The sequence below is a fragment of the Oryza brachyantha genome, chromosome 5 (genome assembly GCF_000231095.2).
Source record: "Oryza brachyantha chromosome 5, ObraRS2, whole genome shotgun sequence".
NCBI classification, from domain to species: Eukaryota; Viridiplantae; Streptophyta; class Magnoliopsida; order Poales; family Poaceae; genus Oryza; species Oryza brachyantha.
The window spans coordinates 2,493,758-2,510,647 of record NC_023167.2 but is presented as its reverse complement, the minus strand read 5'-3'; the positions used below and the strand labels follow the sequence as shown (position 1 = coordinate 2,510,647).

General features: G+C 37.7%; 1 protein-coding gene across 2 annotated transcripts; it reads left to right on the top strand.

The window, feature by feature from the left end:
* The first annotated feature begins 1,638 nt into the window (after window positions 1-1,638).
* On the top strand, window positions 1,639-15,060 carry LOC102699504 (serine/threonine-protein phosphatase 4 regulatory subunit 3B-like). 2 transcript variants are annotated; one of them, XM_006654007.3, is made up of 25 exons: window positions 1,639-1,926; window positions 3,493-3,573; window positions 4,491-4,590; window positions 4,695-4,779; window positions 4,867-4,916; window positions 4,997-5,062; window positions 5,481-5,560; window positions 5,795-5,860; window positions 6,961-7,060; window positions 7,133-7,210; window positions 7,903-7,970; window positions 8,042-8,110; window positions 8,223-8,300; window positions 8,389-8,484; window positions 10,346-10,416; window positions 11,145-11,222; window positions 11,318-11,423; window positions 12,078-12,182; window positions 12,489-12,694; window positions 12,797-12,911; window positions 13,024-13,155; window positions 13,232-13,339; window positions 13,533-13,639; window positions 13,750-13,845; window positions 14,040-15,060. In XM_006654007.3, the coding sequence occupies exons 1-25, from the start codon at window positions 1,858-1,860 to the stop codon at window positions 14,461-14,463; spliced, it is 2,634 nt and encodes an 877-aa protein (XP_006654070.2). In that variant the 5' UTR covers window positions 1,639-1,857; the 3' UTR covers window positions 14,464-15,060. The 2 variants fall into 2 exon arrangements, with proteins under 2 accessions (XP_006654070.2, XP_006654069.2); XM_006654006.3 differs by having other exon boundaries at window positions 3,481-3,573.
* The last annotated feature ends 1,830 nt before the right edge of the window (window positions 15,061-16,890 follow it).

The following is a 16,890-nucleotide window of genomic DNA, read 5'->3' as shown; positions in this document are numbered from 1 at the left end:
AAATTTAAGTTTCAGTTGATTTTTATTTTACAAGCATAATCATAAGCTAAGAATGAGGATGAAAACCATTGGAAAAGGACCCAATAATTTTGTACTACCATAACAAAAGGACAAAACTAGACCTAAATTTGTTTAATTTCTGCTAATGCAAAAAAGAGGAAGAAGAAAAAGTACTGCAACACAAGCAAGCTATTGCATTTGACAAATAGTTGGAGGCCAAGTATTGTGAAATTTAGACCAGTCGATAGTTGACTAGTAGCTAGAAGAACAGTAGCCTAGTCATTAGTCAACCATGAACCTGACTAATGAGGATGCTTTGTCCATGATACACTAGTAACTAAAGAAATCCTCATATCTTTACCTTTTTGCCCAAAAGGGCAATGGGAACCCAGTTTGCACCCCTTATGAGATTATTCCATAAGTGCAATGATTTCATTGACTGACAACAAATCCATCTAAACAAGTCCAGTAGTACATTTCCATTTTCAACTTCAAAAAAAACTTACTAGAAACAATTTTCTACTGTTTTTGAAGATCATTTTAAAAGTTCTACCGCGCTCACGGATTGCATACACCTAAATTTCTACCATTGAATTGATATCGTCGAGCAATAGTGGTGATACGAATGGTTTGTAATAAGGATCGGCATCATGCACATTCAACTACCCACTTTCTCTCAAGATACCGTTGACTTTTAAAATATTTGTTTGATCCTCTGTCTTATTTAATTTTTTCATAAATACACAAAAATTATACATCATGTTTAAAATCCATTTAATGATAATACAAATCCCAACGAATAAACACTAATCACATAAAATTATTTTAATTAGAGGAATTATCAAATATTATTCAGAATTTAGCGATGTCAAACATTAAAAAAATGAAGGAACCAGAAGCTTGTGCCAAACTTTTCTAAGGAATTAAGGCTGAAGTGCCGAATGATTATTATTGGTTAAATTAAGAAATTAGGCAAAATAAATTAAACAGACGATTATTGTGATCATTTAAAAGGAGAAGGCAGGCAGAAAAGCAATTATATTTTGAGACAAATTTAAATTCTAAAATTAGCTATATTTAACAAGACCACAAGAGCTATCTGCAAAGTAAGCAGAGCAGTAGAGCCCCAAGGCTGTGTCTTCTCTACTGATTATTACTCGGATTTTATGTGAATCCTTCCCGGACAATTGAATGATATGTTTTATAAGAAATAATTTTTTATAAGTTTATCGTCTCATATTTGTAGAATATATTTTAACTTTATACTAGTTAATTTATCTTTTATTTTATAAAAGTTCGATAATATTTTATATTTCATCGAAACATATCCCAAGCGGGTGAACTAAACCGGCCCCAATTTCAGCGTGAACTTTCTGTGTTGCACCGTAGCGAAGTCCACACATCACGTTTTCCTTTTCCCACCTCACTTCTTTTTTAATTCCACCAAAAAGAAAAACGAAAAAAATCAAAGGGCAAGGAGAGATTTGATTATTTTATGCCAGTAAGATTGAGATTCAATTATTTGATATAATGATCCACTTACCGTTGTTTACTTAAATGGTTTTGCATGTAATACTTGTTAAGTACCAAAATAACCCATTGATCACTTGAGAAAGTGTCAAATTATCAAATTTATGGCTGGCAGAGAGGGAAAAAAAAAGGAAGAAGAGAAAGCCGCGAAGCGAGAGAGAGAGGAGAGCTCGCTCCGTCGCTCGCTCGTTTGTTGCCGTGCTCGTGCTCGTCAATGGCGGGTAGGGTTTCGGCGCTGCCCTAGCTAGCCCGAACCGATCCCAGAGGCTGCCCCCGCGTACGGGCCCCCGTGAGGGAGGGAGGCGCGGGGCGGCGGCGGAGTAGGCGATGGGGGAGGAGCAGGGGCCCCGGAGGAAGGAGGCGGGGCCGGACGACGCGCTGCAGGCCAGCATGCAGGTGAGCTTCTTCTCCTTCTCCCGGTCCCTCTCCCCCGCCCACCCCGCATGTTGCCTCCGCTGGTAGAAGGTTCTAGAAGGTTCCGATGAGGTGTGATGGTAGATCGACCCACTCGCGGCGGGTTGGAGGCATACACCGGTGGTTCCGTTTAGCGGCGTGGGGCGCGGGTTGTCGTGGAAACTTCAGCACGGTTCCCAATTCGAGGCTCGGGAGTTTCTAGAAGTCCATGCGCCCGCCCTGGGTTCGTTGTGAACTTGTGGCTGCTGATTTTGTAGTGGTTCATTCGATATCATAGTTTTCAGTGTTTGGGGGAATTTCCAGTTGAATTGTGCGTCTGGTTGGAGTAAGTTGAGAAGAATGTCTCGCTATGTGCTATGGATTTTACCTTTTCAGTTGCTGATCGCTTGATCTCTTTCTAATCAGCACTTGTAGATTACAGTCAGCAACACCTCTTTACAAGGAGTAGAGCTATTTCACCTGCCCCACCCTCATATATGTAAATGTACTTTCCCATTATGTTAATTACGGAGGTTTGGTGAGCAGTTTTGGCCTTTACTTTCCCTTGACTCTGATCAGGACTATTCGCTCGATCGGTTTGATAAAAAATCTGATCGTCTGATTAACTGTCGATCAATCGTGATTAGTCATCCAATTAGGCTAGGTATCAATTACTTTCAGTATGAGTTTTGGGCTGGATGTGAAGTTGGGCCTCTGCAGTATTGAGCTATCCCATTCTTCATAGGGTTTAATACCCAAGAATATGTATATTGGACTGAAATCTCGAGTCATGGATGCTTCACAGATCAAAACTCACAAATAAGTGACCATTTAGCCATCAAATATTTACAATATGATTGCTTTATACTATGCAGTATGCACTATACATTACATATGTTCTTGCATATACAGTATCTACTAGCCTAGATTAATCAACCTGATCGGTGCCTTGGCAATCAGGGTCGATCAGGCAATCAGATTACATTGCCCATGGAAAATGTCAGTAAAAAGATTGATTTCCTGTTCGCAGGATCTTGGTTAGCCACTTGACAGTAACAAAATGCCATATGTTCACTCATTACTCTTTTCTATAACAGAAGACCTTGAGCTAATTGCTGTTTAGGCCATGCCATTTATAACTTGCCTGATGTTGCATGGAATACCAGATTTTTGTAATTATATGCTATATAATTCTACTTGTTACCAGTAGCCATTTAGAATAAGGAGTCTTTTTGAGCCATCCTACTTCAAGAAGATTGTCTCAGTTACTTGCATGATCTTAAACTAAGAACTTACTGAAGCGATTCTTGTCTATTACACTATCTTATGTCTATAACTCTACATCGAGATATCAGCTTGGTTAACAAGGAGTGTTTCTCACTTTCTTGGTTAAGATCCAGAAGTCTTAAAATATTATTATTACGCTATGCCATATTTTCCAGACAATAACCTGATAAGATGCTTTGCTCAGAACTTTTAATCTATTTAGCTGTACCTTTTCTATGTGTATTTTCATTTTGTGATATATGACATAAGCACTACTATTAACATTTGAAGAAAATGATCCAGCGAGTCAAAGTGTACCGATTGACCGATGATGGGAAGTGGGATGATCAGGGAACAGGGCATGTAACCATCGACTACATTGAGGTATAATTTTGTCAGAATATTGAGTTAAAACCTTGTAAACTTCATTTTTAGTGACCCATCCTTAATACAAATGCTGCAGTAGCTTTTATTAAATATGATTTCTCTGTTGATGCCCTCTCTTAGTTGGTCTACTGGAATGATATTTGCAGATTTGTGTAAAGTTTTTGTTGACTAACCATCATGCTGTTTTCATTATTTGGCCAAATATGTTGAAGTTAATTTTATGTCCAGTTACTTATGGGACACCATATTCACGGCATTTAAGTTTATACCGTTACACACAAGTGTGCTATTTCAAAATGCTTCTCATGGACTTGGATGTTCTGTTTTTATGGAAACACTGGTCGTCATGTTTGCATTTAAGAAAAAGAAAGAGAATGTTCTTGTCACATATTCCCTCTATCCCAAAATGAAGCTATTTCTCCACCTACTCCCTCGTCTCAACCAATTACAACCATTCTCCATTCAATTTCTCCACCTACATTCTCTTCTCAAGTCTCAACCAATCACAACCTTCCTCCAATCATATCTACCTATCTTCTTAATACCCATGCGCAACTCTAGAAATATTTACATTTTGAGACGGAGGGAGTATAAAAATAACACAGGAAGGAGCATGTTAGAATGGCTAGGCAATTTATAACTACTTGTAAAGTGAGGCACCAAGAATATAAGAAATGATCCATGGAGGGTGGGCCCTCGTGTATGGGGCAGGGTTCTCAAAGCATGGGTCAAGGACCGATCCTTAGGGGATGAGTCCACGTGCGGGGGACCAGGGTTCATGATCTTTCTCGGCCGGTTTGGTTGAGGCTTCTTCTTAATGGAAATCCATGGGGATGCTCATTTCCCTGCAGGTCGAGTTTTTTTAATTATTCTTGCCATTTAAGGTTCACCTTTTCAACCTTTATTTGACTTAGGGATCAAGAAAAATTGCTCTGACTGTTGTGGATGAAGAGGATAGTGACACACTACTGATTCATCACATTACATCTGATGATATATACAGGAAGCAAGAAGGTGAACTGGTGCAATAATCATTTTTGTACTTTCTTTCTTTAGCCATGTTCATTCTCCTAAGTCCTAATGTACTTTCTTTACCCATTATTGTTGGTAATTGGTAGAAACAATCATTTCTTGGAGGGATCCTGAAAAGGCATTAGAATTGGCACTGAGCTTTCAAGAAGCTGCTGGGTGTTCATACATATGGTGATTCAATGATAAACTAATGGTGTTATTATCATATCCTTCAAGTGGATTATTCATGTGTGTTTAAATGCTGATGGTTTTATGCAGGGAGAGTGTGTGTACCATTCAGCGAAATTTACAATTTAATGTCCTTGATGGTACATATTTTCTAATCTGTGTATTTCTATCCTGTTGTTCTTGTGTGTTGCTGTCTAATTACGTTTGCTATGTCCTACAGTTCAAGAAGCTTCTCCACCTGCAGCATTTGAATCTTTAGAAGCCTCTCGAAATCAACCTTTTCATGGTAGGCAACTACATATTCCCTTCTTCATGAGCTGCATCATATGCGTGATGTGTCCTATTGAGAGATATGTCATGGAGAGTTGTGCAACATTTGAAGGTTGACCATATGATCTCTTATGCATGGCTAGGAATTAACTTTTTTCCCTATTTGAACTTTGAAATCCCAGTAACTCGGTTTAATTCCTGAGTAAACTATTTGATGGGTGATCTCAAAGGCTCGGACATGAAATATTATCTTCCGATTTTATCTACTTGTTCACCTGATAGGCAACACTGAAGGTTCTTATTAATCTCCTATATCTGCCACCTGATTACTTACATAAAGTATTTAACGTTCAGAACATTGAAGTCTACATTCATACTATGTAATTCAAGTGTCCATTCCTTTATCTTCTATTGACTGATTGCTTTACCTGCAGATGAGTCCTTAAGTTCCACCAACAGAGAATTTAAGAGACTTCCTCCTCTTGATTTGTCCAGTCTCTCTTCGATCTTAAAGGTGTGGACTACCTTTATTTTCTTTCCAGTGCCTTTTACTTGTATACTGCTTCCATCATGCTGACTTTTGATGCATATTTTTTGGTTGCTATATTAGAAACATCATATGTATTAGACCTGGTTTAATTTGGGTTAGTATGCCTGGAAGTAAACTAGCACATGTTTCGTATTGTAGATTTTGAATGAACTGTACTATACATATTGAATGTTGAATTGTTGTTTACCAAACTTGCAGACTATTTTGGAGTGCAGCATGACAGAGCGGATGCGTGTTTCTGTTGCAGAGTTAATATTACAATATGTAAGTCATGAACTAGTTCCTATGGCAACATGTTGGTCATGTAGCATTCCTCTTCCTGCAGGCATAAAAGTGTACATGAATGTTACAATCGTTAAGACTAATATACAGGCTTCACATTTACTTTTCGATAATAGGTCATTGACCAGCTCCATGCTGTTAGCTACAGGATGATGTTTCCATTCATTTTCTTTATTTCATTTGACAATTGATGCCTAGGCTCCATTTCAGAGCATTCCCTATTTTATCGTGCCATAATTGTATTTGTTATACTAAAATTTATTGAACATCCAAGTGACTAACTATATTCCACAGCATAGGATAGCAACCACACGCTGGATCTCAGTAATGATCTTCATTGGTCCAAAAATCTGGACCTGCTGTTATACCAATGTAATGTCTTGTTGAATGCCTGTAATGGATAAAAGATTATGTGGGTGTTGTAGGTAGGGGTGGACAAAAAGCTCGAAGCTCGTGGTTCGGGTCGGCTCGTATCAAGCTCGGCTTGGATCGGCTTGAACTCATAGTCTTAATAAGTCGAACCGAGTTGGGTTTTTAGCTCGTTAGTACTAAAGATCACTATATTTTTATATATTAGAACTTTTTAACCAGTACTTAGCTGTATAATCACATCCAAACTATTATATTTAGTGAGACCTCTGTTAGTGTCTATGGTTATGTTATTATATGATAAAATGATAAATTTATAAATTATAGAGATAATTTAAATGAGACATAGCTTGTTAACGAGCCTAACGATCTTAACGAGCTCGTTATCCACCCCTAGTTGTAGGTGCTCTAAATTGACACTTTAATCACAAGAACATGCTTGGTTGCTGTAGATAATTTAGCAAGATAAGCTCCAGGTCACTGGTCTGTTGCACTGTTGTATTTGGTCTGGTTTGTTTTTGCTTGAACAATAGATAAGTGCTATAAAAATTGGTCGCAGATAAAAAAAGGCTCACACCATTTTGTCAACTTTGGTATATTCATACATAGGATGAACTGTGAAGTTTTGAAATCCCAAACATTGATGGGCTTTTATATGACTATTATGAATTTATGATGCTCTGTACTTTTCAATTTTCCCCAATATGTTGCAGCATGATTTCTTCCCCCAGCTAGTGAACCTTCTCAGAACGTGTGAGAGTTCAGGAAACATGGATGCACTCCACATGATCTTTAGATTAGTAAAGGGAATCAGTAAGTGCATGACAATTAAGCTTTGTCATTGTTTATTTTAAATTGCTGCTTATTTTATTTGTCCTTCTGCAGTATTCTTGAACAGTTCTGCGATATTTGACAAGATTTTCTCTGATGATTTTATTCTTGAGATAATAGGCGCCCTTGAATGTAAGAAATTTACTTTTGACTTCTCAATAAGTGTCTGCGTCAATAATGATAAAATCTTGCTTTGTCAATTTTACTGGAAATTAGCTGAATGCTCGTGCTTTGCTATTGATAAATGAAAATATATGATAATACTGTCTCAAATAAATAAAAATATATTTTCATGAAATGTGTTACCTATTTTATTGCTGTAGAGAATATTCACCTTAATTTAATTTTATGTATGGCAATCTATTTAGAGCAAGTTTAATAATAAAGGTGGATGCTACCTCTAATCTTGTCCATGTAAACAACTTATCAAATAAGAGGTGGCAATGTGGCACATTCAACACACTACCTCTACACTAGCTCTAATACACTAATTTCAACCATTGTTTGCCCAATCTACTCTCTCCCCCTCCTTTTCTCTTGGAGTTTGTGTAGAGGTTGCCCCTTGCATGAGGGGTGGCTCCTCTTGGGGCTTGTGTTAAAAGACCCATAGCACTTGCTCTTAGATTTGGTTTTCTTTTATTCTTTTAATATCAAGAAGTTCAAGGGGTAGTTTACAAAATCTACAATGTGAGTAGGTGGAGGTGGCATACCACCACTCCTTTCTTTTAAAGTAGTATATATTCTAGACAAGTACGCAATAACATACCTGCAGAACTGCATACTCTGTTTGTTATTAATGAGATACTGTGATATGACCCGAGCAGATGATCCAGAGGCTCGCAGCGTGCAAAATCATCGCTATTTCCTGAAGGAGCATGCAATTTTCAAGGAGGTAAACCGAGTTTTGTGCATGTATCCTTGTTGAGATGGAATGATTTTCATGTGAAGATTTCTTTTGGATAGGCTATACCCATTAAAAGTGCTTCTGTGGTTTCAAAGATCCATCAAACATACAGAATAGGCTATATAAAGGTCTGTGCCCTCTGTGTCCTGCCCCTTGTTAGATGGAGTTTTCATTAGTTTGGTTTCTGTTGCTTTTGTTTTGTGCTTGACTGTTTCATTCTGGACTGCTTGGTATTTACAGGATGTTATATTACCGAGAGTAGTCGATGATGCTACCATGGCAAGCATTGCTGCAATCATTCATGCGAACAATGCTGCTGTTAGTATTTCAACACTATTGATATTGTCCATGCTTTGACTCAATATTTTCTTCTGTGATTTCACTATTTCAGACTACTCTGCTGTAGGTTGTTTGTTTACTCAAGGACGATTCTTCTTTTGTAAAAGAACTGTTTACTAAGATGAGATCTTCGAATATTTCTGCTGAATCAAAACGCGAACTGGTGAGACTAGTATTCCTTTCTGTTGCTACCTTTTTTCCAAGCATATTTAGACGTACATACGAGAACCTGGAAAATTTTCTTGCTAGTCATAATCATTAATAAGGTTATAGTATGTCAGTCAAATCTTCAAAAGAACTATCCCTGCCAATAGCTGAGCTTAAAAAAAAAGGTTGATGCTTGCTACTTTCATCCATGAAAGTGGTTCCCATGGTGTCGTGTGAGTTGACTTGTGAGCACCAAGTGGCGCTTGGAGGGAGCAAGACATACAGGAGTTGAGTTTGTGTGAACTAGGTATTGTGTTGGCTTTACTGAAGCCGGTTACTGGCCGAAGAATTTTATTGACTCATCTTGTTTTATTGACAGGCTCTTTTGCAGTGTGCCAAAAAAAATTTGGCGCATGCTGAAGATTGGCTTCATCATTTGAGTGTTTACATGATAAGGGCTATGAGTTTTAGATACATCAAGGGTATTTTTGATTCCCTTGCTAGGCAAGCCTAGAGCTAAGCTAGACCAAGCCCACATGGGTATTGCTGTGCTTGCTTTGGCATGCTGTTTGGCTAATTTACTTTGCCCATGTAGTTTGCTGTAAGGCCCTGTTTTTTGGCACGCTCACGTCCTCCAATTCATACGTGTGGCGATCTTACTGTTGAAAGAGTGAGCCAATTTGGCTCTCCTTCAAATGTTTCCCTGTTCACTAAGGCTAGCTGGCCTTCGAAAGCTAGTTTATTTTGATGGTTCCAAACCCCTAGCCAAGCATGGCTATAAATGATTTTGCTAGAGAGATCCAAGCATAGTTATTCTTGTGTAGCTGTGTACAAGGTTCACGATCCTGCGGTTACCGCGGCGGTAACCGCGGTAACCGCGTGGTCCGCGGGGGCACGGCTTCGGTAAGCCGCGGTAACCGAGTTTAAATTTGAGGAGAATTTAAAAATTTTGAGGAAATTTAATGGAAAAAATATATGTTGTATAGGTTGATATATAGTATAGTTTTGTCAAAGAAATTCATGAAAAAATATATTTTTGGTGTAATTAAAAATCATAAACGAGAATTTCGGGAAACAAAATTAAAAAATAGCCTATTGCAAGTAATATTTCATAGGAAGATGGTTAAGAATATTTTGTGTTGAGTCATTATTAATTTACACTAGACACTAGGGTACATGATGTTGAAATACAAATATATATCAATGGATATATGAAAAATATGTATGAAGAAAAATTATACGTGCATGTTAGTACATACATAATAGTTTTATTCGTAATAATGGGTAGTAGGTATAGTTGTGACGCAACAATCAAAATAAAGTTGTTACTTGTTATTGTTGTAAATTATTTGGTGAAAGGTGATACGACGGTGTATGTTTGTATGTTGCAATATCAAGAATTTAGAAAAGGTCATGTGAAAATTTTCTTGTTTTCCCTATAACATGTCATATTTTTCCTATGTCATAAATATAGTCACAAAATATTTTCCTAATTTTCATGTATTTTTTTAGATTTTTTAAAGTTTTTTTTGCATTTGACATCACAACCGCGCTCTCCTCGCTGTAACCGCGGTTTCCTTGCGGTAACCGCGGTTTCGGCCACAAAAATCGCGCAGGAAACCACGGTTACCGCGGTTTTCATGTGCTGTTTCAGCAAGTGCTTACCGCGGTTACCGCGCGAAACCGCGCGGTAAGCCGCGAAAACCGTGCGAGTTTAAATTCAAATTTTTTGGATTCAAATTTATCACGGTTTTTGCGGTTTTGCGGTTACCGTGCGAGATCCGCGGGAGCGTGGTGCCGCGGTTTTGGCGGTTTGCACGTTAAGTGAAACCCTGGCTGTGTATGCTGTTTGGATTGACAACATTTTGTTTTTGCAGGTCCTGTTTTTGCTTGAATTTTGCACACTCAGTAAAAGTTTACAGCCTGTCCAGCAATTACAACTATCTAGGTTGGTGTTTTGAGAAACTTCTCTCTTTAGTAATGGAGTTGTATGTGATGCCCAAGCAAACATGATAATGATGATGTGTTAAGACCCAGAATAGGACGATGTACCTGGATAAGTATTTCATCTATTTTTGTTATTTCAGTTGAACGCCATGGGCTGTTTTAAACCTGCCGCTTGAGTTTTTTAAAAGAGGACAGATAAAACGAGACAATTATTTTAGATATATCTATAAAGAGTAATGTGAAGTAAGTTAATTTTGGTTTCAAGTGCGATCCAAGCTATTCAGAAGACATAGAAAAGTTAACAGCTTTAAAATAATTTTTTGTTTCACTTTCATTGTCACCGCATGGGAAATATATAATATTTGCACAAGGGTAAAACTTCCATAATTTTCAGGGAAAACCGTTTCCATTTGTAATGTTTTTCCTGTGGCTTATGTGTTGTGCACCCTTCTCATTCGCATCATGACAAGCCAACAGTATGATTCTGTGAATCATGTTCTCTGGCTTCTACAATGCAAACTTTCTAAAGCATGGTCTATTGTGTTTATAAGGACACTGTTCACCTCTATGAATCATGATTGTTACCATGTCTTCTTTGGTGCTATGCAGATATGTCCATATTAATAATGCAAACAACTGTTCAAATAAACAGCATTTAGGTGCAGTTTTGTAAGTTGGATAATTGGAGAGATAATTCTAGCAGGTTAATCATTTCCTTTCCCTGTTCAGGGATCTCGCTAGTGAAGGTGTATTTGACATCATGTCTGATGTGTTGCAGAGTCAGGATAAAGTGCTCATCTCAGCTGGGTAACTGATGGGATAATGAACAAACTATTTTTTGACATTTCCTTGCATGTACTATTTTTCACTCATCGTTTTTTTTTCTTTTTTGGCAAATTCAGGACAGGCATCCTTGTACATTTTCTTAATCAAGATCCTAACTTACTGAGGTCATATATTGCTCGCCAAGAAAATTCTCAAGAAGGCAATTCTCTTCTTGGTTTTCTGGTAAGTAAGTTGCATCCCTTTGCTGAGTTTTGGTTTCGTATTTATGTCCCCCTGTCGTGTACTTGGTCCAAGCAGTGAATTGCATTTCTTAATGGCCATCATGTTCTGCACACAATGTGAATCTTGCTATTTTTGTGGAGCCTTTGGGGTTTGAATCATGTTTCGTTCTCCTTTTTGTTCTTCAATCTATGCAGACGTTTTTATTTCCTGTTTGTTGTAGACACTACCGATAACCTCATGCTGCACAGTTGACAATGTGATGCACAGATGATTAATGAACTCAGATCCAATCATCTATTTATATGTCCTAGTAGTTCCATCATTAAGTTACCAGTGATCGAGGTATTTTTCTCAGATGCCTCTGTTTTTCTATTTATTTGTCCTAGTAGTTGAACATTAAGTTACCAGTGATCTAATGTGTGCTAATAGTAACCATGCTTATTTTATGATCTGAGATCCAATCATCTATTTATTTGTCCTAGTAGTTAAACCATTAAGTTACCAGTGATCGCGGTATTTTTCTCAAATGCCTACATTTTTCTGTTCTGCCCAGAAATGTTGGAATGATTACTTTTTTTTTTCCTTAGTTCACACCTGCTGTCTGTTCCCAGCTAGAATATTTACGGATACTGCTTACAATTACTCAAATTTCAGGTTCAAGGTATGGTAACTGACTTCAGCGAGTCATTGCACTGTCAATTTTTGGAAATTCTGAAGATTCTGATGGATGGTTTTGCTGCAAATACACCTACACACCATGTGAGATGAACTAGCCTAAATTGTGAAACTTTTGGTATTTCTTAAATTCAAAATTTGGTGGTCATACAATGAATTATTTGGATCACAAGGACGTTAGAAATTCTTGGTCATGTATTGCCTACAGAATTATACAAATAGTGAATCTAAGCCGCTTTCTGCTATAATTGTTTCCATCCTTGTTATGATTTATTTTAGGATGTACAAAACCAACATGGTTTTTTGGTCACTTCAAAATACTGAAGCATGACTTGGCCCATAATTTATATTGGATTACTATGAAAAATTTGCTTTCTTTTTCTTTCACAGAGAGGAGTTATTGATGTTTTTCATGAAAAGCATCTTGATAAGTTGATTGATGTAATAGCTTCCTCTCAAATGGACATTACCCAATCAACATCTAGTCCAGTTGGTGTTGGTACAAGAGTTGAAGACAAGTCTGCTAAGACTGAAATACTGTCTAACATCTGCGAGCTTTTATTCTTTTGTGTAGTTCATCACCCCTACAAGATCAAGTAATACTCAATGCACATGCTTCCCTTTTTTCTTAATTCAATATTTCCTTTGGACTTCTGATGACCTTCAGTTTTGCTAAAAGGTGGCTCTAAATCTTGTAGGGTCAACTTCTTAAGAAGCAATTCGATGGAGAAAATCCTTACATTAACCTGTAGGAGAGAGAAGATTTTGGTTGTGGCAGCTGTCCGATTCATGAGGACTGTTATTTCTCGAAATGTACAGCATTTACTTTTTTCCCATGAAAGATTAATTGTTTGAATTTGCTAAGTTGAATGTTCATTGACACTATTGGGAAACTTGAGTTGAAGTAGTGTCTTGTGTTCTGCAGGATGAACTTCTTCTTAACCATATCATCAAGTTCAACTTGTTGAAACCAATTATTGAGGTATTTGTTGAAAATGGGGATAGGTACAATATGCTACATTCTGGGGTCCTTGAACTGTTGGAATACATACGAAAGGTACCTAGCGAGAGTTATTTGCGAATTGCTATTATGCTACATGATGTGCTGTCAGTTGATGCATTTTTGTGTATAGGAAAATCTCAAGTCACTTGTTATATATGTTACCGAATACTTTTGGAACCAACTTGCGAGGTTCGAAAAACTAGGGAACATTCAGGCCTTCCGACTCAAGTATCAACAGGTTGAAACTTATACTTCTGTATTCTTGTATCCTGTTGTTACTGTTGCCTCTATCACTTCAGGAATTTTTACTCGTTAATTGACTAATGAAATTCTGTCATTAACTAAAGGGATGCATTATTTTGCCCTTAGCAAACAGAACCCTTTCATGCCCTCAGTTGAATTAGGAAATGACGCTCTTGTTTTCTTGCTAGTTAATGGAGAATGGTGAAACAACACAAAGTATTGTAATCGGCATGAGAAAGAAGACAGAAGAAAGAGGTCTCGACAAGGAAGAGGAAGATTATTTCAACAAGGGCAGGTTTGTCCAGTTTAGTTTCCTTATTGCTGCTTGTTTTCTGTCACAGAGTCTAATTGAGTTCATAGGTGGCATCCTTAACTGACATGAAATTGTATATTTTGTTACCTTAGTGACGAGGAAGATTCTGCTAAACAGTCAGCACGTGCACAGGAGCAACCTCTGGATAAGTCTGCCAAGGGAAGTGATATCCATCAGCTCCCTGCAAGGTACTTTATCTCATCTTCTTCAACTTGGGATAACTTGCACCCAACTTGTATTGAAGATTTATTTTATTGGCTTCTGCTTCTTTATTGTCATAATAAATTGTTAGGTTTTGCTTTCTGTGTACACAATTTTGGAACTCTAAAACATGCTGTACTTCATTTCTGGTGCTTAATACATTTTTCGTTTTTTTTTTCAGGTCTAAATCGGGTGGGCTTGTGGATTATGACGACGACGACAAGGGTTACAACCCACCTCCCAAAAGGACCGTTAGAGCTGATGAGGATGATGAGGCCTTAATTATAAAGCGTAGTCCAGTGGTTGACAAACAGGCAGATGGGAAGTCTCCCAAAAAGCCAAAGTTGGAACCCAGATTTATCTGCTCAAAGATTGTCGCTGCGGCTCGCTCAGATTTGGCAGATAAGCAGGGTTCCCTGTCACCTGCCTCAAGCATGAAAAGCAATGGTGATATTGGGGAGGAAGAGCCACGACATGCCTCAGGAAGCTTGGATCGCACTCATGAAAAAGGAGATGACTGTACCAAAGATGCAGGGAATTTGCCTTCCGAGATGACTGTAAATAAAACAAAAGCAACTGATTCAGAGCCTTATTCAGTGAGATAATAAATATTTCTCCTCTATTGGCTTCAACTCGATTGCTTTTCCTTGTGGCGAAAAGGAAATGCTTAACATTTGGATCCGAAGAAGGTCGTCCGTCGAGTCCATAGTATCCTGACCCTTGAGCCTGACAGCATGGTCGGAGGTGAGATAATTTTGGTCAAAGTTGTATATCTCAACTTCGATTTCGGCTCAGCTGAACATGTAAATTGACACTCAAAGAGGAGAATACCAAGCTGAGAACCAACGTGCTATTTGGTGCTGCACTATAGACAACAACAAAAAAAAAGGAGGGCCTAGTAGGACCAAAGAGTGTGAGCTCTCCCATGGGTGCAGAATGTGCCCTTCCTTCAAAAAAAATTGCCGTGGATTTTTCAGCCTATGGATGATCCACTAAGCAATCGCTATTGTAACAGAATCAGGGCAGGTGTACATCATTTGATTCACCAAATATACGGTTGCCCGTTGTGACGATTCTTGGTACGTAGTACGTACCCAGTGTTTACAAGAACATTTGCCCCCTGTTTGGAACGAATGAATTTCATGTGATTTTTATAGGGACAGCTTGTGACGTGCAAATTTCGTAGGATTTTGATTGAAACTGCTTGAAACGTGTGAATTTGATGCGATTTTGGCCTGAGACATTCAGGTTCCCATTATTGAAACGGGGAAATCATGGCTCTCTCGTTTTTTGGAGGAATAAGCGAAAACGTGTTTTTATAAACGAAAAATAATTTGCAGGTAAAACTTTTATATACGTGTCCATAGCGACTCAAAAGCGAAATATGTAAAACAAGTCATAATAAAAAACCACAAAATTAAGTTCTAAAATTTAAATTTTGGCTTATAAGCAGTTGTAATTGCGAAACGATTGAGCCTATGTCTCAAACGATGCCTTAGAGTGTTTGGTTTGTAGCTTTTTCTCATTAGAGGAATGTTTGGTTTGTCGCTTTTCTCATTAGAGGAATGTTTGGTTTGTAGCTTTACTTAATTTATTGGTTTATACGATGAATGCACGGTAGCTTATGTACAGCGGCGGATCCAAGATTTATCCCGAGCCTGAACAAACTCAATGATGACGCGCCTTCTCTCAATCCCAATGGCAGCGGACATCTCCAGCTCTCCGCCGGCCAAAAGGGCTTCGAAGCTGTGTTGACTTTGTACCATGCAATAGTTGTTCAATATTAAGATTTCGTTGATCTAGGCTCCCATCGTATTGCTTTTTAGAGGAATAAGTGAAAACACGTTTTTGCAAAAAAAAAATAATTTGCAGCTAAAACTTTTATGTACATGTCCATAGTGACTCAAAAGCGAAATATGTAAAATAAACAATGATAAAAAAACCATAAAATCAAGTTCTAAATTAAGTTCTAAAATTTAAATTTTGGCTTATAAGCAGTTGCAATTGCGAAACGATGGAGCTCCTAATCTTTGATGATACTTATAGTGGTATGCATACGTGCCTACATTCATATAGGTGAATGTGTGCGTGCCGTGACTCGTGAGTGTCTACTTTAGTATTGTGTTTCGCAAAATAAAAAGAGTAAATGATCGGTCCTTAAATTTGAGAACGGATGTCATCTAGGTCCATAAACATAAAAAATGCATATCTAGATCCTTAAACTTGGGAACAAATATTATTTATGGTTGCAAACTTTTAAATTGGACATTTAATCTATCATCTTGGTTTAATGAATCATAGTTGATCTAAACCTCATTCGAATAAAATTGACCGCGGATATGACATTCCACATAAGTACTACATTTGCAAACTAACCCTGACCGAGGTCAACTTTAGTTAAATGAGATTTGGACTGTTATGATTCGTTAAACCAAAATGGTAGATCTAAATGTGCAATTTTTAAGTTTACGGACCTAAATGACATCCGCTCTTAAGTTTAAGGACCTAGATGTGCAATTTAAAAGTTTACGGATCTAAACAACATCTGCTTCCAAGTTTAAGTATCTAGATGTGTAATCTTTAAGTTTATGAATCTATATATCATCCACCGTCAAGTTTAAGGACCGATCATGTATTTTACTCAAATAAAAACACATACATGAAAAATAAAGGGAACGCATATAGAGTCATTGCAAAAGGAGCAAAGGAAGTGCGCGTGTGTTCATAAAGATGATTGTGAGTGTGTATAAGTGTTTAAATTTGTAATGTGTTTTTTAAAACATGGTTATTCACAAAAAAGAAAGAAAAATATACTGATCCTTGCAAAAGAAGTGGATGGCTAGAAATCGAAATTCTGATCAATGGAATAATCAGAAATAATTATCAGTATCACTATAAGCCCATATAACCCAGGCCTGAGATCCAAACAATGCCGTAGGATAAGAAGGCCCAATAATACTCAGGCCCATCAAGCCCAACCTACTCCTCGCATCACACTGACACGTCGCCCTCCCACCGAATCCAACGGTCCA

Excerpts from the sequence above, each read along its gene's own strand:
- LOC102699504 (XM_006654006.3), top strand. The coding sequence starts at position 1,858 with ATGGGGGAGGAGCAGGGGCCCCGGAGGAAGGAGGCGGGGCCGGACGAC. Across the intron at positions 5,861-6,960 it reads CAGAGTTAATATTACAATAT|CATGATTTCTTCCCCCAGCT; the intron begins GTAAGTCATGAA and ends AATATGTTGCAG. Across the intron at positions 12,183-12,488 it reads CAAATACACCTACACACCAT|AGAGGAGTTATTGATGTTTT; the intron begins GTGAGATGAACT and ends TTTCTTTCACAG.